The 27,585-nt window shown below is 38.4% G+C and overlaps 2 protein-coding genes and 1 non-coding gene across 8 annotated transcripts in view; 1 reads left to right on the top strand and 2 right to left on the bottom strand.

Moving 5' to 3' along the window:
* Nucleotides 1-24,411, bottom strand: part of GALK2 (galactokinase 2) — a 126,663-nt gene extending 102,252 nt beyond the window's left edge. For 3 of the 5 annotated variants that reach the window (XR_003235014.2, XR_011997379.1, XM_025998682.2), the window contains exons 1-3: nt 17,833-18,039; nt 6,870-6,958; nt 4,193-4,316 (exon numbers count right to left, since the gene is read on the bottom strand). Coding sequence is in view for 3 of the 5 variants with exons in the window: in XM_025998682.2 (XP_025854467.1) it covers nt 4,193-4,316; nt 6,870-6,958; nt 17,833-17,885 (266 nt within the window). In the remaining 2 variants the exon portion in view is untranslated. Of the gene's footprint in view, nt 1-4,192; nt 4,317-6,869; nt 6,959-17,832; nt 18,042-24,082 lie in introns of those variants that run through there. The other 2 variants (XM_025998681.2, XM_025998680.2) reach the window with 2 other exon arrangements.
* TRNAK-CUU (transfer RNA lysine (anticodon CUU)) lies at nt 20,014-20,086 on the bottom strand. The gene has a single exon. It is a non-coding gene; the product is annotated as a tRNA-Lys (tRNA).
* Nucleotides 24,379-27,585, top strand: part of COPS2 (COP9 signalosome subunit 2) — a 33,075-nt gene continuing 29,868 nt past the window's right edge. Inside the window, exon 1 of one of the 2 annotated variants that reach the window (XM_072738495.1) lies at nt 24,379-24,587. In XM_072738495.1, the coding sequence (XP_072594596.1) occupies nt 24,534-24,587 (54 nt within the window). In that variant the 5' untranslated portion in view covers nt 24,379-24,533. The remainder of the gene's footprint in view (nt 24,588-27,585) is intronic. The other variant, XM_072738496.1, reaches the window with a different exon arrangement.

The following is a 27,585-nucleotide window of genomic DNA, read 5'->3' as shown; positions in this document are numbered from 1 at the left end:
AGAAGGTATTATGAAAAGTGAAATAAGTCAGACTGAGAAAGACAAATGCCATATGATTTCACTTATATGTGTGATCTAAAAAACAAAGCAAATGAATAAATAACAAAAAGCAGAACCAGATCTAAAAATAGAGAATAAACTGATGGTTGCCAGAAGGGAGTGAGGGGATGAGCAAAATGGATGAAAAAGAGGTGGAGATTAAGGTTTCCAGTTATGGAATGAATAAGTCACCAGAATAAAAGGCACAGTATAGGGAATATAATCAATGATATTGTAATAGTATTGTATGGTGACAGATGGTAGCCATATTTATGAGCATAACAGAAGGTATAAAGAAGTTGGATCACTATGTTGCACACCTGAAACTAATGTAACATTGTATATCAACCATAGTCAAAAAAAATTTTTTTAAAGCTATGGTTTTCAGATAATGTGATATTGGCATAAAGACAGACAAGTATATGGGGCACCTGGATGGCTCAGTCAGTTAAGCATCTGACTCTTGATTTCGGCTCAGGTCATGATCTCAGGGTCATGACATCGAGCCCTGAGTGGAGCTCCATGCTCAGTGGGAAGTCTCCTTGTGATTCCCTCCCTCTCCCTCTGTCCCTCCCCTTGCCTATGCATGTGTGCATGCTCTCTCTCTCTCTCTCTTTCAAATAAATAAACAAATCTTTAAAAAAAGATAGACAAATGCAACAATAAACAGAATAGAGTCCAGAAACAGATCCATACATTTATTGTCACCTGCTTTTCAACAAAGGTTGCCAAGATAATTCAATGGGAAATAATCTTTCCAATAAATGGTGGGAAACAATTGGATAGCCATATGTAAAAAAATAAACCTCAACCCTTATCTCATGCTACATACAAATATTAATTCAAGCTGGATCATAGACCTAAATATAAGTGCTAAAATCATAACATTTCTAGAAGAAAACACTAGAAAAACTTTTAGTGCCTTGGGTTTGGCAAAGGGTGCTTAAAAACAGCCAAAAACTACAAACCATGAGGGGCACCTGGGTGGCTCAATCAGTTAAGCATTGGCCTTTGGCTTATGCCATGATCCCAGGTCCCTGGGATAGAACCCCAAGTTAGGCTCCCTGCTCAGTGGAGAGTCTGCTTCTCCCTCTCCCTCTGTCCCTCCCTTTCCACTCATGCTCTCTCTCTCTCTCTCTCTCTCCCTATATATCAAATAAATAAATTAAATCTTTTTTAAAAACTATATAAATCATGAAAAAAATGAATAAATTGTACTTCATCAAAGTTAAAAACTATTATTCTTCAAAAGACATAGTAAAGAAAATGAAAATCCAAGTCACAGACTGGATGAAAATATTTATAAAATATTAATCTGACAAAAGACTTGTAGCTACAGTATAAAAGAAAATCTTACAGGTCAATAGTAAATGAAAATCCTGCTTAAAAATGGGCAAAAGATTTGAATATGCCCTTCAACAAATAAGATATCTAGGTGACAAGTACATGAAAAGATGTTCAACATCATTACAGAAATTAAAATTAAAAATAAAAACCACAATGTGGTAATACTACACACTTACGAGAGTGACCAAAATTTTAAAAAGACATGTTAGCAAAAATGTAGAGCAAATGGAACTCTCATACATTAGTAGTAGGAATGAAACATGGTACAACCACTTTGGAAAACAGTTAGGCAAGTTCTTAAAAAGGTGAACTAGATAGTCCCAGATAGTTACCCAAGAAAGTGAAATACATGTCCACACATAGATTTGTATACAAATATCCACAACAGCATTGTTCATAATAGCCAAAAGCTATCTAAATGCCCATCAATGGTGAATAGATAAATTATGGTACCTCCATGCAATGAATGTTGCACAACATGTGGACAATTCTGGGAGGCATGCTGCATACTTCCTAGGAGTGCTGGTAGAATGAAGCCCCTTACCTACAGCAAGGACTACCTACCTTAGGAATCATCTCTGCCTCCCTAAATCATTCTCCATGTTGTTTGAGTTCCATACCTGGGACCATATTCCAAATACTCTACTTTCATTCAGGTCTGTCTCAGGTTCTGCTTTTGTAGAAAAAAAATGAAACTGAAACCATATATTTATGATGGTGGGAATGGTTAAGTAAATTTGAGTAAATCAATACAACAAATTATTATGTAGACAGTTTTAAATGTTTACAAATAATGACACAAAATTGTATTTGAGGCAATTTAAAGTTTTCTTTAAAGAATTCAACATGTGGATGTCCAATTTTCCCAACACTATTTATTGGAGAGACTTTTTTCCAGTGGATAGTCTTTCCTCCTTTGTCAAATATTAGTTGGCCATAAAGTTGAGGGTCCACTTCTGGGTTCTCTATTCTGTTCCACTGATCTATGTGTCTGTTTTTGTGCCAGTGCCACACTGTCTTGATGACCACAGCTTTGTAGTACAACCTGAAATCCGGCATTGTGATGCCCCCAGCTATGGTTTTCTTTTTTAATATTCCCCTGGCTATTCGGGGTCTTTTCTGATTCCACACAAATCTTAAAATAATTTGTTCTAACTCTCTGAAGAAAGTCCATGGTATTTTGATAGGGATTGCATTAAATGTGTAAATTGCCCTGGGTAACATTGACATTTTCACAATATTAATTCTTCCAATCCATGAGCATGGAATATTTTTCCATCTCTTTGTGTCTTCCTCAATTTCTTTCAGAAGTGTTCTGTAGTTTTTAAGGTATAGATCCTTTACCTCTTTGGTTAGGTTTATTCCTAGGTATCTTATGCTTTTGGGGTGCAACTGTAAATGGGATTGACTCCTTAATTTCTCTTTCTTCAGTCTCATTAGTGTATAGAAATGCCACTGACTTCTGGGCATTGATTTTGTATCCTGCCACACTGCCAAATTGCTGTATGAGTTCGAGCAATCTTGGGGTGGAGTCTTTTGGGTTTTCTATGTACAGTATCATGTCATCGGCGAAGAGGGAGATTTTGACTTTTTCTTTGCCAATTTGAATGCCTTTTATTTCTTTTTGTTGTCTGATTGCTGAGGCTAGGACATAAAAGTCAGAAATTTCTGTATTTTGCACAACCTGTATTGTGCCTTATTAATGGCACACAAAAAATATTCACTGAATGAACAAGTATTACTGTAAGCAAACTAGCCAATGAATAATAAGCCAAAAATACAAGGTGCCAAACATATTCCTAAATCTTTTTTGTAATTAGCAAATCAAGTCCATCAAACTATACTATAAGCAAGTAGGACATATCCCAATGCAAAAATAGCTCAACATTAGAAAACTCATCAGGGGCACTTGGGTGGCTCAGTGGTTGAGCATCTGCCTTTGATTCAGAGCATGATCCTGGGGTCCTGGGATGGAGTCCTGCATCAGGCTCCCTACAGGGAGCCTGTTTCTTCCTCTGCCTGTGTCTCTGCCTCTCTCCGTGTGCCTCTCATGAATAAATAAATAAAATCTTAAAAAAGAAAGAAAACCCATCTGTGTAATTCATAGTGCTTTTTTTAAACCATTATTTAATACTGAATAGAGATTTAATAAAATTCAATACCCATTAACAAATTTCTTTTAATCTCAGCAAACTAAGAACTCAAAAACAACAGGAAATACAAAGTATGTCTCTAACTTGATAAAACATATGCACTAGAAACTTATATATATTATGCACAAGACCTGAAGTTCGACACTGAGCCTACAGCACTGGAGACACAACAGTACCTGAAGTCACAGAGTTTATGATCTACTGGGAGAATACAGGTAAGTAAGCAGGTAATCATAATATAATGTGATAAAATGTTATGACGAGAGAATTAGAGGGTGCCCCAGTAATACCAGAAAGGCACCACCATTGATTTGGCTGAAGATAGCCACCTACACAGATAATAAATACCTTCGGGGAAAGGACAGAGTTATTTTAAGTTTTGTATGGCCCAGTATCTAAAACAATGCCATACACATAGTAAGTCTTCAGGAAATGTTTCTCAAATGAATGAGCAAATGAAAAATATGAAAGAGAAGCCTTAGACTCTTTTGGGAAGTAAGATACAGATTTTCTTTTTTTTTTTAAGATGTAAATTTTCAATAAATTCAATGATTTATTACAAATTTGATTTCTTCTAAAGAGTTCATTTGGATATGAATACACACACATACACACACACCCCATTACAGATAGTATCAATCCTAAATACTCACAGGTACAAGGGATTTGTATTGGCTAGTTGAAGAGTTTGTGTTTTCACAGGCTCCACAGCTATTAACATATCTTGTTCTATAGCCATAGGAAGAACAGAGTACCCACAATAATCTATATGTTCTCCTAGAAAAAAAAAGAGAAAGAATTTTTAATATTGCAGCATAAGAAATAGGAGAAACTCAAAGTAGGCTGATATACAAGAAAAATTTGACCACAAGTCAGGTTTTAACAGAAAATAAAAATACTATGCACTGGAAACGATTCAGTTCTCTTTTTCTCCCAGACATTCTAGCCTGAAACATCTGCTAGAATAAGTATATTATTTATTAGTTTCTGTTAATTTTTAGATTCCTTTAAATCTTCACAAGTTTCTTTCTACTTTGTAATTCATAGTGATCATCTTCAAACATCTTGTTTTGTGACTAGTTATATGGAGTATCAAACAAACTACTATCTCATTTCTCTGTTGCTCTTTCCTATTACTTTGTTAAATATGAACAATTGAAGGGACTCCTGGGTGGCTCAGCGGTTGAACGTCTGCCTTCGGCCCAGGGCGTGAACCTGGAGTCCCCAGATCGAATCCCACATTAGGCTCCCTGTATGAAGCCTGCTATTCTCTCTGCTTGTGTATCTGCTTCTTTCTCTCTGTGTCTCTCATGAATAAATAAAGAAGTAATTTTTTTAAAATATGAACAATTAAAGCCTTACCTCATCCTTCCTTATTAGCCAACATGCTCACTAAGTTGAGGACTTTGCTTTATTCAAATTTGTGGCATAACTAAATGCCTAACCAATTTTTTTTTAAGATTTTATTTATTTATCCAGAGAGAGACAAAGACATAGGCAGAGGGAGAAGCAGGCCTCCCACAGGGAGTCCCATGTCAGGCTCCCTGCATGGAGCCTGCTTCTCCCTCTGCCGGTGTCTCTGCCTCTCTCTCTTTCTCTCTCTCTCTCTCTCTCTCTGTGTGTGTGTGTGTGTGTGTGTCTCATGAATAAATAAATCTTTCAAAAAAAAGATAAAAATAAAATGAAATGATAAAGAGTTGGGTTCTTTTTTATGGATTGACAATGACGGAGAAGTGGTTTTCAAAGCTGTCATTCTCACAAACTTCCTTCAAAAAGACAGGGATATAAAACAGTGGTTTCACAAGGAGAAAGTTATACATTTATCTACATGAAACTGCATCCTTTTCTTTCTTTGCCTGCTGCTAAAAGAGTCAAAGCTGCCCTCTTCTGATGCCCTAGATACGCCCCTCTTGCCTTCAGGAAATCTGCTCCATCAGTTCCTCCCTTCTCAGTTATCTACAATCTCTCTCTCCACTGGCTTTACTCCATTCCCCCTCCCTCCTTCATTTAACCATGCTCAAACATCCCTTTTTTTTAAAAAAAAAAAAGCCCCCATTATTTGCCTCAAAGTAAAATAAGTCACCTGAGATAATAATAATTGAGCTAGATATTGGTTACATGGGAGTTCATTATATTACTCCAACTATTTTTTGTATGCTTACATTTTTAATTATACAAAATTTTTTAATAATAAATTTATTTTTTATTGGTGTTCAATTTGCCAACATACAGAATAACACCCAGTGCTCATCCCATAAGTGTCCCCCTCAGTGCCCATCATCCATTCACCCCCACCCCCCGCCCTCCTCCCCTTCCACCACCCCTAGTTCACTTCCCAGAGTTCGGAGTCTTTATGTTCTGTCTCCCTTTCTGATATTTCCTACCCATCCTGGGTGGATGGGGGATGGACGAGGGGAGGGGAAGGGACAGAGGCAGAGGCAGAAACAGACTCCCTGACAAGCAGGGAGCTGACTCAGGCCTCTGATCCCAGGGCCCTAAGATCATGACCTGAGCCAACGGCAGACACTTAACAGATTGAGCCACCCGGTGCTCCCAATATGTCACTACACTTTTAAAAGGGCTTCCCAGTATTCTTCCAATCCAATGAATAAATGTAAAACCACCAAGAGTATTCACCACAATCTAAAAATTTAACCTGCAGCACAAAAAAAATCTTTTCATCTTTCATGAAAACAATATCTTTTTTAAAATATTATATTTATTTATTCATGAGAGACACAGAGAGAGAGGCAGAGACACAGGCAGAGGGAGAAGCAGGCTCCATGCAGGGAGCCCGATGTGGGACTTGATCCTGGGTCTCCAGGATCAGGCCCTGGGCTGAAGGCAGCACTAAACCGCTGAGCCACCTGGGCTGCCCATGAAAACAATATCAACAACCAGGTTTCAACAAATTTTTTAAATAAGTGGAAAAAATTAACATTAATAACATGCATTGGGATAAATGAAAACATAGTGTGTTCCCTAACACAAAAGCTTATCTTACTATATGAAATACTCTTCTCAGTTCTCCTGGGAAAAATTAAGAAAAAAAAAACAGGATTTTAACAAAAATTTCAATCTTAGCAAAGGAGGAAAAAAAATTAGAAAAGGAACTTCTTTTTTTGTTTGTTTGTTTTTTATTGTTGTTTTTTGTTTATTTTTTTATTGGAGTTCGATTTGCCAACATATAACACCCAGTGTTCATCCCGTCAAGTGTCCCCCCCTCAGTGCCCATCACCCAGTCACCCCATCCGCCCACCCACTTCCCCTTCCAATACCCCTTGTTCATTTCCAAGAGTTAGGAGTCAAGAGAAGGAACTTCTGAAATACCTATTATGTTGACTCTTCCTGGTGCTCGAACATAAAACTTGGGAATGGATCCATACTTAGAGTTAAACATCTCCTTTAGCTTCAGCAATCTGAAAGCAAGAGTACAATACATCACAATATCTGTATCACAGAAAAATCCATAAAATATACATACACACATTTCATATGCCTACCACCATTAATTATCTCTAAAAAGAAAAGCAAAATTCTTTTACTGACATACTTCTTTGAAAATCCTAGGATACGACAATACAATAATTCCCTAAGTGACACAAGTGTATAGCTAAGAACACAGAAGAGTAAAAAAGACTAATGTATTCAACAGGAAAAAATATTTCCCTCAAGTACAAAGAATATAACTTTTTGTAGAATTCTTAATGATATTTGGAGAAGGATCTCTATACTAAAAGAAAGAGTATGGGGTAGTGTTTCAGTTTCCTAGGGCTACCATAATACTACAAACCGGGTAGTTTAAAAGAATAAAAATTTATTGTCTCACTGTTCTAGAGGCTAGAAGTCCAAAACCAGAGTGTTAGCAGAGCCATGCACCTCTAAAACCTGTAAGGGAGAATCCCTCCTTGCCTTTTTCTACTTTCTGGTAATAGCCATCCATCCTTGGCATTCCTTGGATTGCAACTGCATCATTCCAAATTTTGCCTCTGTCACCACATAGAATTCCCTGTGTGTCTCTATCTGTGTCTCTGTTTTCCCTTTTTATAAGGACACCAGTCTTAGCAAATTAGAGCCCACCTTCATTCACTATGATCTCATCTTAACTTGATAAAATAATTATATAAAGATGCTAATCCAAATAAGGCCACATTCTGAGGTTCCAGATGGACATGAATGGGTTGGGGGTGAGGAGTCACTATGCAACCCAGTACAAGTAGTCAAATGAAAACTAGACTGGATATCAGGAGACCACAGTTCTAATTCCAGTGGGGCAAATAATTTTCCTTTGGCCTCTCTTCTGTGAAATTATAGAGAATATGACTAAATATTCCTTATAGGCCTCCTCTAGATCCAAAAGTCTTATAATAGATTTAATAATTTTATACCATTAAGTAATCTCAAAGCACTTCTATGAATGAATACGTCTCATTGATTATCATCCCACATCACAGTGTATCTGAATAATAACACCAGGACAATAAATATCTATAAAAGCTTACTATATTCAAGACTCATTAATTAATTGATCTTAAAGATGAATTCATTGTAAGAAATAGAAAATCACACCAAAACCAGCTCAAGGAAAAAGGAAGTTTATTATAATAATAGAAAGAGATGTTGAATATCTTTGGAAGTTATTCAAGATGGCCTCTAAAGAATCAGACAGCCGTCAGAAACTGCTTATATTAGTGTCTTTGGTTCTCTTTTCATGTCTAATTCCATCATCCCTCCAAAGACACCATCTCTACTTCCCTTTGCTCAATGCTGTTCACATTTCAGTTGCCTCTGTTAGCATCTTAGTTTCTGTTCCTCCATACCTTCCGTTTTCATGACACTGTAACCTCAACTCTACAAGATTTAATGGCTCCAATGTCCCATAGTATCTGATTAGATCTCTGTGCCCATTGATTCAAATTCTCAAAAAAGATAATCTGGTTGGCAGAGCTTAGGAAACAATAAGAAAACAGAGGTAGTAATCTTGATATCAAACATCATAGAATGTAAGCCAAAGAGCATACAAGGAAAATTCTTAATGCTGAGGGCTTCAAAATGAAGGTAATAGTTTAAGAAATGCCTCCAAATGAAACTACAACCATTTTAATAAGGCAAAAATTATAAGGAATGTAAGGAAATACAGACAGGAATATACTAACAATAAGAGACTTAAAAAATACCATTCTCAGTATAATAACAGATCAGATGGACAAAAGAAAGAATGACTCAAACAACAAAATTGATCAATACCATTCTCAGTATAATAACAGATCAGATGGACAAAAGAAAGAATGACTCAAACAACAAAATTGATCAAGATTATGAATATGTACATATATTTAACATCATACTCTGATGATGGGGTATATAACTTAAGAAAGCATGGAATATTCACAAATATTCATCATATATTAAATCATAAAGAACACATTAGTAAATTCTCATATATTAATGATAATATATAATATATAATTAAATATACAATAACTATATAATATAGTTATTATAAATAATATATTTGTTACAAATAATAATTTATAATATATTATATATGTAAGAAGAACGTATGCATATATTAAACAAAAAATTATAAAGCAAGTAAGGTAAAATGTTACCACTTGGATAATCTGGGATAAGAGTATATGGTAATTTTTTTTTTACTATATTTGACTTTTATGCACGTGAAGTTATTCCAAAATAACTAAAAAAATTTTAAGACGTGCCTGGGTGGCTCAGTGGGTTAAGCATCTGACTCTTGATCTCAAGGTCGAGTTCAAGCCCTACTTAAAAATTTTTTTTTTGTTTTTAAAGAAGCATTTACTAGTGCTTTTCTAAGTACTCTTAGAAATTAATAACAGCCCCTGGCCTCTAGGAAAAATCTGGCAGAAAAGAAAAATAGCTAAACTAAAAAGTACAATATAGAGACAATAGAGTGATAAGCCAGACAAACACAATCCTTTGGGAGCACAGAGAAAAGCTATTTCATCCCTACTGTAGAAGGTGGTAAAATAAATCCAGAAGGGGGAGGATAAGTTAGAGAAGGCTCCCCAAGAAACAATAATAGTTGAATTTTAAAGGATGATGTCAGACAAGTGGGATGAAGTGATGTATTCTAGGCAAATGGAATGAAAAGACCCAACATACTGTATTCAGAAAATTATAATTAGGATTTAAATACATCAGAGGAGAAGGCTTGTGGTAGTCAAGGTCCAGGTCTTAAAGGGCCTATTAAGGAATCTGGCTTTAAACCCATAGGCAATGAATGTGAACACACATTTACAGATAGAATGACATTAATCAGTTTCACACCTGAAAAAGCTCATTGAGAAATGTATGAAAGATGGGTTATAGGAAGACAAAGCAAAAAAAAAAAAAAAAAAAAGGAAATCCAATAGATGGCCATTTGTAGTAAACCTAGAGAGAAAGGCTGAGGGTACATTAGTGATAGGGATAGAGAAAGGTGAAAATTAAATTAAGGTGATATTCAAAAAGTCAAATCCATAGAAATTGGTGATCAATTAGAAGTAAGAAAGAGTGAAAGAGAGGGAGAAGCATGTAACTCCTAGTTTTCTGGCTTCCATTACCCCACTAGCCTCAAAAAGAGGTTCATGTTGTTTCTGCTTGTGAAAATCATATGCAGACAAAATTCAAGTTCCACTGAATTTGAATCCTTATTAATTTGCTTTTATAAGAACTGCAAACACAAATAAAGTGAAGTGCTAACAGCAAAGTTAAAATAAATTCATCTCCTAAAATGTGCTTTAATGAAATGATTTTGGGTTCTCAAATGTGCCGTTTTCCCAGACTACCTCAGGAAGGCAGTCTGTCCTCGCTTTATTATAACTGCTCAGTGCTGGAGGCTTACCATTCAACGTTCCTCCCTTTGAAATTCAAATGCATGGAGGCTATAAAAGGAAACAAGAAAAGTATTTCTCTCTAAGAATAGAAAGAACTGAAGTGTACAATGTTTTTCTAAACTTCATACCTAATCCTCTAATAATGAAGCAGTATGGCTGTAATTGGGGAAGTAGCTGGATTTCAAAGCTCTGGGCGTCACCAGCAAGACTCCATTTCTTAAAAGATGGTCATTTAAAGTGTGCCCCCTCCTGAAAAGTACAATGAGTATTTTCAATATGAAAATAATAGCTCCTACAAAGATTATACTGTTAAAGGCAGAACTAGCCAAAAGATCACCATACAAATTGCTGAATCTGGTGCTCTGAATGCTTTTGACTTAAGATATATCACATATATATGTGTGTGTATATATATATATATGTCTATATATATATAAAATAGAAGTTTTAGTAACAGAACTTGAGAAAAATTATGATTACAGTAATTATGATACAGTAAAATTATGATTACAGAAGTGGATTTTAGTATAAGGATTGATTCTCAGAAAACACCAGGGTGATCATATAGCTAACCGCAGAGGTGAAGGAATTAAAATTTCAGGAGACAAAGTATGTATCTTTAGTTTGCCATTGTGACCTTAGGCAAGTCTCCCACCCTGTCTGTGCTTTGGTTTCCTCTTCAATATCAGGATACCTAGTCACACATTACAGAAAGTATTAATTTTTACTACTATGAATAATTGGTTAATATGTATTTTTATGGTGAAAGGGATCAGAATAATGCCACTCCAAAATATGCCATTTGACATAGGATTATCTTCAGCAGAAGGCCACAAGAAATAGCAGACACAGGAAGCGCTCTCTACCCTCCCTCTGTCTGCTTAAAAGCAGGACATACATTTCCCCTTCCCTTTGTGAAAGTGTCTCTCCTCCCCTCTCCCACACCAAGAGATGACTCATCACTAGAGATTTCACAGACTGGAGTCTACATAAACAAAACTTACTAAAATAACCCTTACCTTCCATTAGTTCTCGCCATATAGTCCCCCACTACTTACCACCCCTAGAAGCCCAAACAGCGTTCCTTTGCCTACTCACTTCTCGCAATCTATCATCTTGTTAAAATAATATAAATTCCTAGATCCAACCACTTCTGAGGATTTTACTGCTTTTCTGTGAAGCCCCCTAGTGGATGTTAAAAAAACTTTTTCTCCTGTTAATCTACCTTTGGCAGTGTGACCTGGAGGACCCAAGCTACTAAATCTAAGAGGGAGAGAAAAAGTCCTCTCTTATAATGGTGATTTATGTGAGTTCAATATCTTACTTTCCACAACTACAAATTGAGGATAATAACAGAACTCACTGCAAAGTTTTGTTTTGAGGATTTTTTTTTTCAAGATTTATTTATTTATTTGAGGGCACCTGGGCAACTGAGTTGGTTACGCAGGGTCCTGGGATCAAGGCCCACATCAGGCTTCCGCCTCAGCAAGGAGTCTGCTTCTCCCTCTGCCCCTGTTAGTTCTCTCTCTCTCCCTCTCTCTCTCTCTCTCTCTCATACACGCTTTCTCTCAAATAAATAAATTTTTTTAAAAAAAGCATTTATTTATTTGAGAGGGAGGGAGGGAGGGGGGAAGTGCCAGAGGGAGGAGAGAATTCCAAGGAGTCTCTTGCTGAGTGCAGAGCCCCACACAGGCCTTGATCTCAAGACCTGAAATCATGATCTGAGCCAGAATCAGGAGTCAACACTTAACTGACTGAGCCACCCAGGCCCCCTTGTTTTGAGGGGTTTTATAAGCATGCTAAAATTATTAGTTATGATTTTGTTATTTTGAAAATGTGATGAATGTTAAAAAGGGCATTTCAAAGCATAGATGACTGTCACTGAGGGAGGGGAAACCTTCACAATAAATTCCTCCTGATCAGAAATTCAAATGTAGGGGTGCCCGGTGGCTCAGTAGGTGAAGTGTCTGCCTCGGCTCAGGCCATGATCCCAGGGTCCTGGGATCAAGCCCCACTTTGGGCTCCCTGCTCAGTGGGGAGTCTGCTTCTCCCACTCCCCCTGCTTGTGCTCTCTCTGTCAAATGGGTGACTAAAATCTAAAAAAAAAGATAAAGCTGAGAGAAAGTAGATATTAAGGCCAAGGTTACAATTATTTAGAATATAACCAGAGATTTATATATCAAAACTTACAAGATACAACCATAATGATACTTAGAAAAAACTTCAGTATAGGAAAACAAGAAATAATGAATATAAATAAAGTATGCATATAGCACAAGAAGATAGCAATAGAGAAATCAGAAGGAATGAATGAAAAGCGGGGATGTCTGGATGGCTCAGTGGTTGAGCACCTTCCTTCCACCCAGGCCCACATCAGGCTCCCTGCATGGAGCCTGCTTCTCTCTCTGCCTGTGTCTCTGCCTCTCTGTGTTTTTCATGAATAAATAAATAAAATCTTAATATATATATATATAAGCAGAATTTACTGAACTAGGGTTCCCCCTAGCAGACATGGTCCAAATAATTAGAAACTGGTTCTTTGATAAAAACAGTAATATAGAAAAAAATTTTGAGTCTCATTATACAAAAAATCAATATGAGAAATAAGAGACTATAGATTCAAGAAAGATTTTTAAAATTTTTAATACAGAAAAAGGGGTGATTTTTCTAAGAAAATATAAATTTCTAAAAATTGCCAGAAGAGACACAGAAAAAGTAAGTCAGAAATAATCTCCTTAACAAAGCCCAGAAAATGTTATGAGTTAGTTCTACCAGACCTTAAAAGAAAGATGATCCTTTGTTTTTATAAATGGTTCTAACAGTACAAACTAGGGAAAGCCTTTCTGAAGTGGGAAATAAAGGCAAAAGAAAAATTAAATTTCCTTACTCCTTACAGTCCATCAGCAAGTCTTTGAAACAGGCAAAGTGACATTCTTCTAGGAACTCAGCTGCCTACATGCTGACACTGTGCTAAGGGCAAGAGGCAATCTTAGCCCGACCACCACCACCTCCCGCCGCCCCCGCCAAATCCTGTACGTCTATTTCACATACAAGATTTCCTTGGAAATTTCCTTTACCTATAAACCTCCCCCCAAGATATTTGTTAGCAATCATCCCCCAAGCTTATGACCCACCAATATACATCTGAAGGATCTCATGACTAAGGTTTTATTGGACAGAATAAATGACCTAACAATAGCTAGCCCCCTCAAGATCCTGGAAACCTTGCTTCCAAAATTTCTTCGAGGCTTATATTATCCCTAACCCCCTCTCAGCTTGAAGGTATATAATTGCCACCCATCACAATCCCAGTGCAGCTCTTTCTGCCCACAGGTCTTGTCCCTGTGCTTTAACAAAACCATCTTTTTGCACCAAAGACATCTCAAGAATTTTCTTGGCCATCAGCTTCCAATCCTAACATCTTTCCTATATCACTTTCCATCTCCTTTTGAGAGGCCAGAAAAACCCGGGTGCTAAAACAATAGCCCCCAAAAGCAAAATATAGGCTACTATCACTTGTGAAAACAGAGAAAACCTAAGTAAAATGTTGGTAATTTTAATCCAACACACATCATTTAATATTTGTGACCAAACAGAGTTTATTCTGAGAATCGAAAGAGAGTAGGAGGAAATCTATTAATTAAATGCACTATTACAACAGAATAAAAGGCGAAAACTCTAAATAATTCCATGGTCCTCTCAAAATATGCCACAAAAAAATATTCAATAACTAGGACTAATTTTTTAAAATAAAATTTAAAAGTCAAAAAAAAAAAGCCATGGACATCCTAGAAAAGAAAGAAATGTCCTAAATTTAATAAAGGCTATTTATCAGAAATAGTAAACATCTTATTTGATGACAAAATATTAGAAGCTTCCCCACTGAAATCAGAATAAGGAAAGGGTGATATCATATACAAGGGTACTATAATGCATAAAGTATAAAATGTCTACACAACAAAGGATATCATCAAGTTAAAGGGAAAGTGCTAGATTGGGAACAATATATAATATATGCAAAACAACAAATGGTTTATATCCAAAACTACATCTGTTCATAGCAAAAAATGCATACATACATAAAGATTTCCTAAAAACTCAAGAAATAGATAATCAAATAGCATCTTTTTTTTTTGCAGGGCTATTTGGCAGTAATTATCAAAATTTCAAATATTTATTACCTTTGATTCCATTTCCATGAATAAGCTTAAAGAAATATCATCAAAAATACTCAAAGATACATATACAAAGATGGTTACTGGAGCATTGTTTATATGAGTGAAAAACTGGAAACTTAAATGTACACGGTAGTTTAGTGGTTAAATAAATAATGGTATTCATACTATGAAATACTCTCAGCCCTAAAAAACAATGATACAGGGCAGCCCGGGTGGCTCAGCAGTTTTGCGCCGCCTTCAGCCCAGGGCGTGATCCTGGAGACCCAGGATTGAGTCCCATGTCGGGCTCCCAGTGTGGAGCCTATTTCTCCGTCTGCCTGTGTCTCTGCCTCTCTCTCTCTGTCTCTCATGAATAAACTAATAAAGAATCTTAAAGAAAAAAAAAGAAAAAGAAAAACAATGATATAAATCTTTATGGAATGATATGCCAGGATCTATGGGAAATATTGTTAGGTGAAAAAAATAAAAGAAAAATAAATTCCACATGTATGAATATAATACCATTTTTATAAAAAATGGTAATAATGATATAAAGATACAGTGATACTATAAAGATAAAATGATATTGCAAGAATGTAAACCAAATAGATAACTTCTAAGACGGAGTAAGAATTGGCAGCATAGGATAGCAATCAGAGACTATAGTGAGGAAAGGAACTGTGGGATTTTCAAGCTTTAATGAATATTTTTTAAAGAATCCAAATCTTCCATATTAAGAATGCATTCGTGTAGCATCATTATTCATAGAGCCAAAAGATGGAAACAACCCAAATGCCCATCAATCAATAACAGATAAACAAAATGCGATATATCACACTAGAGAACATTATTCAAGCATAAAAAGGATTGACATACTGATAACATATTACAACATAAATGAACCTTAATAACATTACATTAAGAAGCCAGTCACAAAAACCACATATTATATGATACCCTTTATTTGAAATGTCCAGAATAAGCAAATCTATAGAGACAGAAAGTACATTAGTGGTTGCTTAGGGCAGGGTAGGAGAGGGTGGGATGGGGGGCCTGGTGATAGTTTAGGGGATACAGAGTTCTTTGGAGGATGATGAAAATGTTCTAGCTTCAATTATAGCAATGGCTGTACAATCCTGTGAATATACTAAAAACCATTTAATCGTAAACTTTAAACAAGTGAACTGTATGGTATGTGAATTATGTATCAATAAAGCTGTTATAAAAAAAAATAATAACAATCCAATTTTAAAAGTTCATTCCAAAGAGAAGAAAAAGAGAAGACATACACCACTCCTAAGAATGCAAAGAAAGCTAAAAGAGTGGAATCTGAAGAAGTCTTACAGTACAGGGTGCATGCAAGATTGAAATGCAGAAAAATAAAATTAGAGTTTCTATTTCTATTTGACATTTATATAAAAAGAATAAAAAAGAAATTAAGTTTACTGAAATGTTTAATGTGATGGACTAGTGCCTTTACTCGGATGATCATGTGAAGTTGAAGAGGCATTCTAAAGAACTAGTAGGAATTCCAAAGAAGGTAGTCTGACCATGGGGCCCTTGTGCATTTTTTTCCCCTTCAGCATATTTCAACATATGACCAGTTAGGTGGGCTTAGAGATACACTATCTAGATTTAACTGAACTCATCCCTGTTAAAATGAATAAGTGGCTGAAACATTGCTTGAAACTTGTCACTGTATTTCATGCAGAAGTTAAAAACAAGAAAGTGGCACAACGCAAGTATCTGACCACTATTCTGATCTCTTCTGCAGCTAGCACAGAATAAATATTAACAATAAATATCTGTTGCGTGAATGAATACTGTGAAAGTCATAAAGGCAAGAAACAGCTTTAAGGAAACCTAGTAAACAACTCTTCACTTTTCGTACATATTACCACCATTTCCCTTCCCCCACAGGTAATTATAGAAATAGTAAGTACTATGATTAAATCCTAACGAATGGGAACACAGAAGAAATTAATACACAGATACGTTGTATGTAAAAAAAAAACTAAACTACAAGGGTCCAGATTATTTTCATATAGGGAATTCCTCATGAATCTTATTTGAAGCATATCTTTCAGAATGTGTCCTAATTTATTCAAGTGTGTAAGCCCAATTAGTACCTCCCAAGGACCTCCAGGGAATATCCAAAGACATACACAAGTAGTCTAAAGCCCTGCGGGTCTCCATGCCAAAAACTGTTTCTTCTGGGTAACTAAAGACCCATTGTCTGCTTTCTTTTTTTTTTTTTTTTTTAATTTTTATTTATTTATTTATGATAGTCACAGAGAGAGAGAGAGAGAGGCAGAGACACAGGCAGAGGGAGAAGCAGGCTCCATGCACCGGGAGCCCGACGTGGGATTCGATCCCGGGTCTCCAGGATCGCGCCCTGGGCCAAAGGCAGGCGCCAAACCGCTGCGCCACCCAGGGATCCCCATTGTCTGCTTTCTTAGAGGTGAAAAGGTATTTGCAGGTTTTAGTAAGTTATAATACCATCAACTGTCACATGACCATGAAAAACCAGGAAGTAGGGAGAGTTGGAGGGCTTAACCCGAAAGGAAAAAAAAAAAATTAACAGGGGAAAAAAGTAAAAATCACAAACAGCAAAGGGGGGGGACAAGTCAACCTTAGAAAAGCTGCGAGGCTAAAAAGTAGCAGGCTAGAGACTTCATTCTAGGAGATGGCCCTCCTAGGCCAGAACCAGGTAGGTCTACAAAGTATCCGCAAGATGCCCTGAAGCGAAAAGATCCTCCACTAGGTATCCCTAAGCTACAGTCCTCTGTGGCTAGGCACTGGCAGCCCGTTCATTCCCTAAGTGACAGTGCACAGATTCTGTGATTTGCTTAGAAGGATGTAGAGACCAAGGGGGTTTTGTGGGGGTTTGGTGTTTGTTTTCGATGACTATTTTAGAAAGGGGACTTTAAAAAGCAGTCCCAACTGGCAGGCAAGACAGAGACAGAAGGGTTCAAAGCCAGCTTGGGCACTTCTGCCAAGGCCCGGCAGAAAGAGTACCAGGGTAGCGCCCCCCGCAAGCAGGGGGAAAGAAGGATCTCTCTGCACGAACGAAGGAAACACCCAACCGCCGACAGGGATCGAGGTGTAGAGGGTCTGCGGCGTGGCCTTTCTTGCGCGCCCGGGCGCGCCGCCTTCGAGGCTCCCCGGCCTTCGGTCCACGCCGGGGCGCAAAGCCCGCGCCCGCGCCCGAGGAGCCGGGGGCGCCGCTCTCCACCTGGCCTACCCCGCCGGTCCCCAAGCGCGGCGTCTCCTCTCCCCCACCTGGGATGTTCCGCCACTTGGACTCGACGCGTGGCAGGGCCCTCCGCAGCCATAGCGCGCTAGATCCTCCTTCCCTCCTTCCCTCCGCAGTGACCAGGGCGAGGCAGAGCTCCCAGGTAACCACGAGACGTCTGCGGGGAGCCTCGGCTTCCGGGCGGCTCGGCCTCGGCCCTCGGCCCGCGGAAATCCTGGCGCTCGGCCGGGGGGGGGGGGGGGGGAGGGGGGCGGGGCTCGGCCGCTTCCCGCCGGCCCCGCCCACGGCTCCTCCTCCTGCCGCTCGGAGCTCGGGGACCCGGGGCCGGACCCGCCGGGCCCCTGCGCCAGCGCCCGCCGACGCGCTCAGAGGTTATGTTCTGTGCCCTGGGGCGGTAGGTCTGAGGACACAATTATAACCTGGCGCCTCAGGTGGCTTTTTCCTTTCCTTTTTTTAAAGTTAGGGTGCCTTTTTTTTCTTTCGTGACCAGCAGCTACACCCCCAAATTACGCTGAATTGTTTAGTTACGTCTTTTGCGTGGATTATTTAATAACCAGGCAGCATAAAATTGATGCAGCATTTGATCTAAATGTATTTGCTTATTTCCAGAATGGAGGCATTGGGGGGCCTTCCTAGAACACAATGAATAGCGCAAAGAAGAAAATACGTGTCTTTCAACCAGCCAAGAACTCTGCATCCAGTTCAACCCTTTCATTTTACAGCTACCTAGAGAAATCCTAGATAGCCTACTCAAAAGGCACACCATTTCCATCCTATCATTCTAGTATATTTATTTCCTTCACGGTTCTCATAAGTTCTGCATATTTCTTTTCCTTTCTATGGTCGCCTCACCACCTCCACCATCACTACCGCTGCAAAGTTAGCAAGTTGAGGGTAGGAACTGTGTATTTAGGCAGCACCTGGCAGATAGGCTCTTAATAGGTAAGAGGAACTGAATGAACAAATGAAAGGTGAAGTGACTTCCGAAGGTCACACTGTTGATTGCTAGTAAAACTGGAGTTGTCAATTGAGCACCGTCAGTGCTGCTTTAGTTCAGAGGAATCATGGGAGGATTAATGCAGAACATAAAGAACTTCTAGATTTCAGTAAAGGAAACGAATAAAGACAAATTTGTAATGACAGTATAATTTTGTCTGCTCCGTGCTTTGCCTCCACACCCATACATCGTTCTGAAAAGTAGGTAGTTCATTTCATAGACCTAGGGATGTATGGTCACCATTTGGGGTGGGAATAAAAACAAATGGACATTAGAGATACCAAAATGGCAAACAACAATAATATTGCTAAAAGTGTGCAACATTGCTTTTTTACAAGATCAATGTCAGTGTAAGAAATGAAAACTCCAGGGACCCCTGGGTGACTCAGTGATTGACTGCCTGCCTTTGGCCCAAGGCATGTCCTGGGTTCCCAGAATTGAATCCCATATCGGGCTCCCTGCATGGAGCCTGCTTCTCCCTCTGCCTGTGTCTCTGCCTCTATCTCTCTCTGTCTCTCATGAATAAATAAATAAATAAATCTTTAAAAAAGAAAAAAAGAAATGAAAACTCCTAGCATGCCCAATCATCTCTCTTTTTTTTTTTTTTTTTTTTTTTGCACATTCCTCCTACGGCAGTTGGCAGTTTTAGAGATAAAAGATGTAACTGCAGTATAGAGCATTCTGAAGGATCAATATGAGAAGTTGGTTGAGTTAAAGATGATACACTTATTAAGCACTTTGTAAGCACTATGTGTTTACATACATCATTTTATTTAATCAGAAAAGATTGAGGCAGCTTAAAAGGAACACTAACTAGGAAAGGTCATTAGTCTGTAAGGTGGGAATGTAATGAGATCATGCAAACTGTATTTATCAGAACTCCTCTCAGGAAGGAGTGGGTATTAAATGTAGGGGGAAATAACATATTCACTAGCCACTTAGGTTGTTTGGTAAGATCAAGGAATATGATCCAACAATACATAGTCATCAACTTGCCTTTGAAAGAGAAAATTCCTTCCCTGAGTGAAGTATATAATTTAGGCTATAGCCAAAGTTGAGGTATTTATCACCATCCCCTCCACTTTTGCTACACAGTTAGGTCAGTAGCTGTGTTTCTCTATAACCACAGCTGCTGTTGGAAGTCCATCTGAAGTTTCATTAAATCCAGTTGAAAAAAAAATCCAGTTGATATATTTTTAAGTAAGCTCTATACCTAATGTGTGGCTTGAACCCACAACCCTGAGATTAAGAATCTCATGCTCTACCCACTGAGCCAGCCAGGCACCTCAGTCTTGTCATTAAATTTTTATTTATTCCCCCTGAGTATACCATGAGTTTCCTGTCCAGATCTTAACTAATACAAAAGGAATCCTCCTCTTTTGCTTTCTAACATATGGTATTCAGCCTCTCTAAATAAATGTAGTAAAAAAAAAAAATTAAGATGATCAATCTGAAGCGATGTCAAATCAGGAGCCTTTTTGGAGTAACCATATGTCTCAACCCAGAGAAGTGAGGGATCATGAATGCTAGAGTTTAAACACATCACATTTTTATTAAGCATTTTATTGAACATTTTCTATAGGCAAAGCACATGCTTAGTTTCAAGGGATTCAAAGGTAAATAAGATAGCTGTGTCCTCAGGAACTCTCAGCTTAATAAAGAATATAAAATAATCATAATACAGAGTAGCAAAGCTATCAAAAACATACTTTTAAAGGGTCAGATTATGTTAGGAATTAAATGTCCATTATTTTTGACAAAGGTGCCAAGACAATTCAACACAGAAGGGATCTTTTCAACAGATAAAGTTAGAACAATTTGATACCCACACGCAGAAAAAAATAAACCTCTACATTTATCTCATACAATATACAAAAATTCAACTTGAAATTAAACTCTTAAACGTAAGAGTTAAACTATAGAAAAACTTCGAGATGAAAATATTAAAACCATTCCTTTGGTAAGTATTTATCCAGATTCATTCTATTACTACATAACAATTACCACAAACATAGCAATATAAAACAATGCATATTGACTACCTCACACTTTCTGTGGTTCAGGAGTCAGGGTATGGCTTAGCTGAGTCTCTATTTTGGGGTCTCACAAAGTCTTATCTGAAGTTCAACTGGGGAAGGATTCATTCCTAAGATCACCTGTTAGCAGTATTCAGTTCCTTATGGATTGTCAGAATGAAGGCCACAGTTTCTTGCTGGCTAATGGCCAGATGTGACCCTCAGCTCATTGCCACATAATCCTTCATAACATGGCCACTTGCTTTCCTGAAGCAGCAAGGGAGATAGATTCACTCCCAGTAAAATGAGTTTACAATCTTATACAATATAATTATGTTCACATAATCACATTTATCACCTTTACTGTGTCTTTCCTATTGGCTAAAAGCAAGTCACATTTATTTGTCAATTACACCCCACTAAAACTGAATAGAACAAACAAAAAAGAAACAAGTCAGGGATCCCACCCACATTCAAGGGGGAAAGGATTATCCAAGAGCATAGTTAATAAGAAGACCACCTCTGTCCACCACATTACTCAAGAGAAATTAAACATACGTCCACACAAAAACTTGTACAGATACGTTCCTAACTGCTCTATTTGTAGTAGCCAAATACTGAAAAAACTCAAATATCCATCAACAAGTGAATACATATCTTATGAGATATCCACACAATAGAACATTTAGCAATAAAAAGAAACCATCAGTTGAACTAAAATTGAAACAACATGGATGAATCTCAAAGTAATTATATTGACCAAAAGAAGTCAGGCAAAAGAGAATTCATTTATATAAACTTCCAGAAAACGAAAAATAATCTATATGACAAAAAGTAGATTGGTGATTGCCTAGGAAAAGTGAAGAGGTTTGAAAAAGAAGGATCACCAAGAGGTAACGAGGAAGCTTCTGCAGTGATAAATATGCTCATTACCTTGGTTGTGGTAATGGTTTTACAAGTGTATACATATGTCAAAATTCATCAAATTGTACGCTTTAAGCATACTTCAATAAAGCTGATAAATTATACCTCAATAAAGTTTTTTATATATACTTTTAAAACATAGGATCCACTTTCTACAAGGGCACCACATCACATCAATGCTTCCTGTTAAAATAAAAAAATGCATTGTTATTTACCATTGAATAAAATCTATGTCAAGAAAAAGAGAATATCATAATTGCACAAAGTATTCAAGATAGGTCGTGTGAGTAAGGTGACATTAAAATGGATTTTTAAGGACAGAAAAGATTCTGAAGCATAGAGTTAGCTATAAGGGCATTCTCTGCACAGAAAAATTAACATGTTTATTCATTCAACAAACATTTATTACCACTTGTGTACTCAAGCAGTGTGCTAAACACTGTGAAGACCTTTTAGTCTGTCTTAGCAAATTTCCAGACTGGGTTGATTAGATTTGGAAATTATTAAAAATATTATGCCCAACATTTAGCTGTTTTTCTAGGGCACCTAGTCACTAGTTTACTTGAATAATTCTTTTCTCCTTGTAGGAATAAAGAATTATATTAAAAAGAAAATTGTATCAATAAATTTGGTGAAAATCAACATGTAGTTTTATTCATGTGATTACTATGCACATGGTTACTAGATAATTGCTATACTGCCTAAAATGCAAAACTATGTGGTTCCAATTACTCTGAGCAAATAAACCTCTTAACCATCTTGGAATACTATTTTGTCTTTTGAAGAATTACGGATTTCAGGTGAAGTAACCATGTGATTTACTGTCCAAACTTCTGAGAGTAATGGATACTGATAATTATTATTCTGGGACAACAGCACTAAATCAGGGCTGTTCCAGGCAAACCGGGATGTGTAGTCACCCCAGTTATAGGGAGATCTTGAGGTTTATAAGTATATATTCCTGAGCTTTACCCGAGACCTACTGAATCAGAATCTCTGATGTGGGATGTGGGAAGTTTATAATCTAATGAACTGCTATGCTTGGAAAGCCTTGGACCCTAAGATAGTATCATAAAGGCTCTTCTGGTTCTAAAATCCTTATAGGGGAATTTCTAAAAGACTTTATTTATTTATTTGACACAAAGAGAGAGAGGAAGCACAAGCAGGGAGAGCTGGGAGAGGGAGAAGCAGGTTCCCCTCTGAGCAGGGAGCCCAATTACGTGCTTGACCTCAGGACCCTGGGGTCATGACCAGGCGCCCCATCTTATAGGGGAATTTTGAATATGAAGTTGATGTTATATATCAGGGTATTATTAATTTCCTGATGCAATAATGATCTGAAAACATAAGATAATGTCCTTGTTTTTAGAAAGTACACATAGCTGCATCTAAGAGTGATGCATCACAATATCTGCATTCTACTTTCAATTGATTCAGGGAATTGAATACACAGGCAAACACAAAGTTGATTGTGGGTATACACACATTCACTGGACTATTTCAATTTTTCTGTATGTTGGAAATTCTCGTAATAAAAAGTTGGCAGGAAAGGACTATTAGGGAAAAACTTTGTTTATAGGTAGGCAGTCTTCAAATATAACTTTGAAGAACTATAACCAAAAAGATGGCAATTCAATTGATTACTAAAAAATCAAACCTGTAATTCCTCCCCTTGGACTTTTTCCTAAGGAAAAAATAAAGTGGCAAGGATTTTCGCTGCAAAATTGTTTAACATCATACTGCTTTGGCAATATTCTAACTGTATAACAATAATGGCATGCTTATGTAAATCATGGTGCATTGGAGGCATTATTCAATGGAGGCATTATTATGCAACCACTAAAGTAATCACTGCCGAGAACATATTGCATACACTGTCCTATGCCGTTACATAAATAGGTGCAAAAATAATCCGAGATTTTATCTGTGCTCTAACTATATAAAATTTGTTGATTCAAGTGGACAGAACGGGAAGTTTATATGGGAAATGCCGTTTAAAACGCAGTTGCCCCGCGTATTCCATTCATTTTGAATTCTGCTAATGATTTTGTGCAACAATGCATATTTAAAAAAAAAATCGTTACCTGTTATCATTAATTTTGGTTAAGGGCAGTAAAGGTCAGTTTATAAATCGCTGAAAAACTGAATGAGATTTTAGGCGCCTCCATTAATTGATGCTTAGCTGGTTTGGGACAGCTACAGCACCGTTTCGCCGACTACAAATATAACAAACATTATGTGTAAACCGTGCTGCTGAGAAGGTCTCCAAACACCACAGGAACACCCACCCCAATGTGTGGGCGAAATGCACATAGATAATCAAGGCAGAAATACTACTACCTGTCAAATAGGACGGGCATGTCAGCCTTTTCTCCGCGAAAGGCTTCTGATTCTACGGTGCCTCTTATTTTCACCAGAATGAGATGGTTCCAGAGTCCCAGGCAAGGGAAGAGACTGTTCCCTTGCCCAGGAGGCTGGAAACTGCTCAGTGAGAGCGCAAGGTTTCCAAGGCCCTTCAGCAGAGATCCTCAGCACTAGACGATTCCCCCGTTGCTAGGCTTCGTTGCCAAGGCACCAACCGTCTCGCAGGAAGACGGGGCAGTGCACTCCCTTTTGGCGTCGTAGCGAATCCTCTCGACGCGCAGCGCGTTTGTTCCGGGCGGGAACACTCAGGCGCTCAGCGAGCGACGGGAAGGCGAGGAGCCGCTGGGAGTGACGCCTCCGAGCCGTGGAGGATTGTGGGAGGAGGTTGTCTCCAATTTCTCCTCCCTCTCCCCCCCTCCCGGCCAAGATGTCTGACATGGAGGATGATTTCATGTGCGATGATGAGGAGGACTACGACCTGGTGAGGCGGTGGGGACGGAACTCTGGGGTTAAGGGTGGTGTCTGGCTTTAGGGGCTGGGGCAGGGGCGGCCGCGGCCTCCACCCGTAGAACATGTGCTTCTTCAGTCTCTCCCGGTGCAGTGACAGGACGGGTTTACCTCCTCCCCCTTCCCGCACCGGGCCCGGGCCCTGCTTCTCCAGCATGGGGGAGGGGAGGGTAAAGGAGGCAGCGAGGGGGGTCCCGAGCGTCGCGCTCCGATTCCGAGCGCCTCCTCGTTTCACAGGGACACCCCTGGCCTCCGGCGTCCGGTTTTCGGTGCCTTCTCCTCCTCCCCCGGGCCGCAGCCGCCTGCGGGATCGGGAAGCGGTCTAGGCCCTGGCTGCCCTTTCGGGCCCCGCTTCCCGGGCCCCTCTCCTTCACCCTGGAACTGAGCGAGTGCGAAATCCAGAGAGAAGGGTCTGAGAACTGGGGCGGGGGGACGGCCTTCTTCCTCCTAGGCCCGACCGCGAAACGCCGCTTGTGGGTTCCCTGGAAACAGCCTAATAATAAGTCTTGTCCAGGGTCCGTTTTGGTTTAAGGTAAAGGTGCAGCAGAGCATTCAGAGCAAGGGTAGCTGTTTCAGGAAAAAAAAAAAAAAAAAAAAAAGTAAGACTACTTGTTTTGAGAAAAGCTGGGGAGGAGGTTTTGCTTGTTTGTTTTGGTACACGTAGGGGGAGGGATAAAGGAATGGGCCCAGTGGATTTTTTGTTTTAAGAGATTTCCCAGTATTCAGAGTTAAAAATATCAACAGTATAAAAATGAACGAATTTATTATGGAGCTGAATGGTGATTTGTAAAGATTTTAAAGGGCTTAACTTAAACAGATTTACAAGATTTTTTTAAAAAAAAATTTACTGCCATTTCAGATTGCTTTTGAGAAACAATAACTGTGTGCCAACCAAGGATAATTGTCCGGGCCAAGAATTAGCATCAACTTTGTTTTTTATTCTGGGGGCGTTTTGTGCATGTTTCTTGTATATTACAGGGATGCTGCATTACCCTCAAGTTATGAAGTGGATCCTTAAGGGTATCGGGCTCGTCTTATATTTCAAGTGCCAGATACTCTTAAACATTAATAGTTTCGTCTGAATTCGTGTAAAACTTCTTGGTATAGTCATTTACAATTAATCTATTGTAAACGAAGGCACATTTGTGAAAGGTAGCGGGAAAGGCTTGCTCTTACCTGAAGAAAATCATAATCGAGGTTTCAATAATTCTTTAAAAGTTGAATGTAGATGAAAAAAAAAGTTGAATGTAGAATTTTAATTTGGCTAATAGTTAACGGTTTCTGCTTTACGTTTTAGTTTGTGCAGATCAAGCCAGTTGCAGGCAGTGCGTGAAGAATGTTACTTGTGATATCATGTGGGTTTTTATTGATTGCATGTTTATAGATATTACAGGTATTTTTATGACTGTGGAAGGGTTTCTTTTAAATATGTCTGTATTTTTTATGTTTGCTTTTAAACGTTTTTGCTTATCTTTCCTAAGCAATAGTTTATTGAGTACGTGACTTATTAGCGCTGATAAACTTGAAGATCATCCTTGCGGATGTAAGGTAGAAATGGCAAGGAGAATTTTGTTTTCGCATAAAGTACTCAATTTCTGTAAGAATTTTAATTAAACATAGTTTACTTTGGCTGGGTTTTTCCAGCCTTTTGGAGCCTTCATTACACCTATAATATAAAGTTGAATGTATGGTTGTTTGGACTTTTTTCTCTTAACCAAAAAAAGTAAGATTTTACACTATTACATAATTAAATATCTACACCCCCCCCCCCCCCAATACTCTGTTAAATAGGTTTTAGTTCTCCCCCATCTCTGTCCTGTGGAGATACCACTCTGGATTCCCAGTCAGATACCAAGTAGTGAAAGCTTTTATGCTCTGTTTACTATGAGTTAAAATCTTTTGATGGTGAAATGTATTTAGCAGTTTATTGTTTGGTTTGTTAATTTCCTTAAACCACTGTATGTTTTTAAAAAAATTGGATTAAGGAGGGGGCACCTGGCTGGCTCAAACTGTAGAGCACGGGACTCTTGATCTTCTGGTTGTGAGTTCAAGCCCCACATTGGGTATAGAGATTACTTAAAAATGAAATTTAAAAAAAAAAGATTAATAGGGCAGGTTGCCATTTCATGCTTACAGGTTGATAAAAGAAGTTGGGAGTTTTTTCATGGTTATTTGCCTGGGACATCGTTTCTTGGGCTTACAGAGTCAAAAAAATTGACTTGCTGTTTTAGGGAAATATTTTTTCCTTTCCTTCTTTTTAAGACTTTATTTATTTGAGAGAGAGAGAGAGTACTAGCGAGAAGGTACAAGCAGAGGAAGTGGGAGAAGCAGACTCCCCACTGAGAGGGAGCCCACTGTGGTTGAGGAGGGGAGGGGATATGATGCTGGGGCAGAGGGCTTGGACTCTATGCCAGGACCCTGATATTATGACCTGAGCTGAAAGCAGCCACCCAGTGGCCCCAGGAAATTTCCTTTTTATTTAAAAAAAAAAAAAAAGTATTGTTTGTTGGAAAATTTGCCATCATTTCATCTTAGTTAAAATGTTAATTAAAGCCATGGGTATTTCTGACCACAGATATATTCAGCATGTCTTTTATAGATTGTCTGTTGATAAATTTTAATGCTCTAAATCACTTTTTGTGCTTCTGCAATCTTGTGGAAATAGGTAGATAGTATACCACCAGAAAAAGTAAAAACCTGTTTCTAAAACTATACTGTTTTTATATAGGAAAATAATTAATGGTTTGTGCCCAAGATCTAGAAGAAAACAGAACTAGCTTACTTTAAAAAAGAATCAAACATGGGCAGCCTCGGTGGCGCAGCAGTTTAGCGCCGCCTGCAGCCAGGGGTGTGATCCTGGAGACCCGGGATCGAGTCCCACGTCGAGCTCCCTGCATGGAGCCTGCTTCTCCCTCTGCCTGTGTCTCTGCCTCTCTCTCTCTCTCTGTGTCTCTCATGAATAAAGAAATAAA

The sequence above is a fragment of the Vulpes vulpes genome, chromosome 15, assembly GCF_048418805.1.
Source record: "Vulpes vulpes isolate BD-2025 chromosome 15, VulVul3, whole genome shotgun sequence".
In the NCBI taxonomy this organism is placed as follows: domain Eukaryota; kingdom Metazoa; phylum Chordata; class Mammalia; order Carnivora; family Canidae; genus Vulpes; species Vulpes vulpes.
This window is presented reverse-complemented; position numbering and strand designations above follow the sequence as displayed.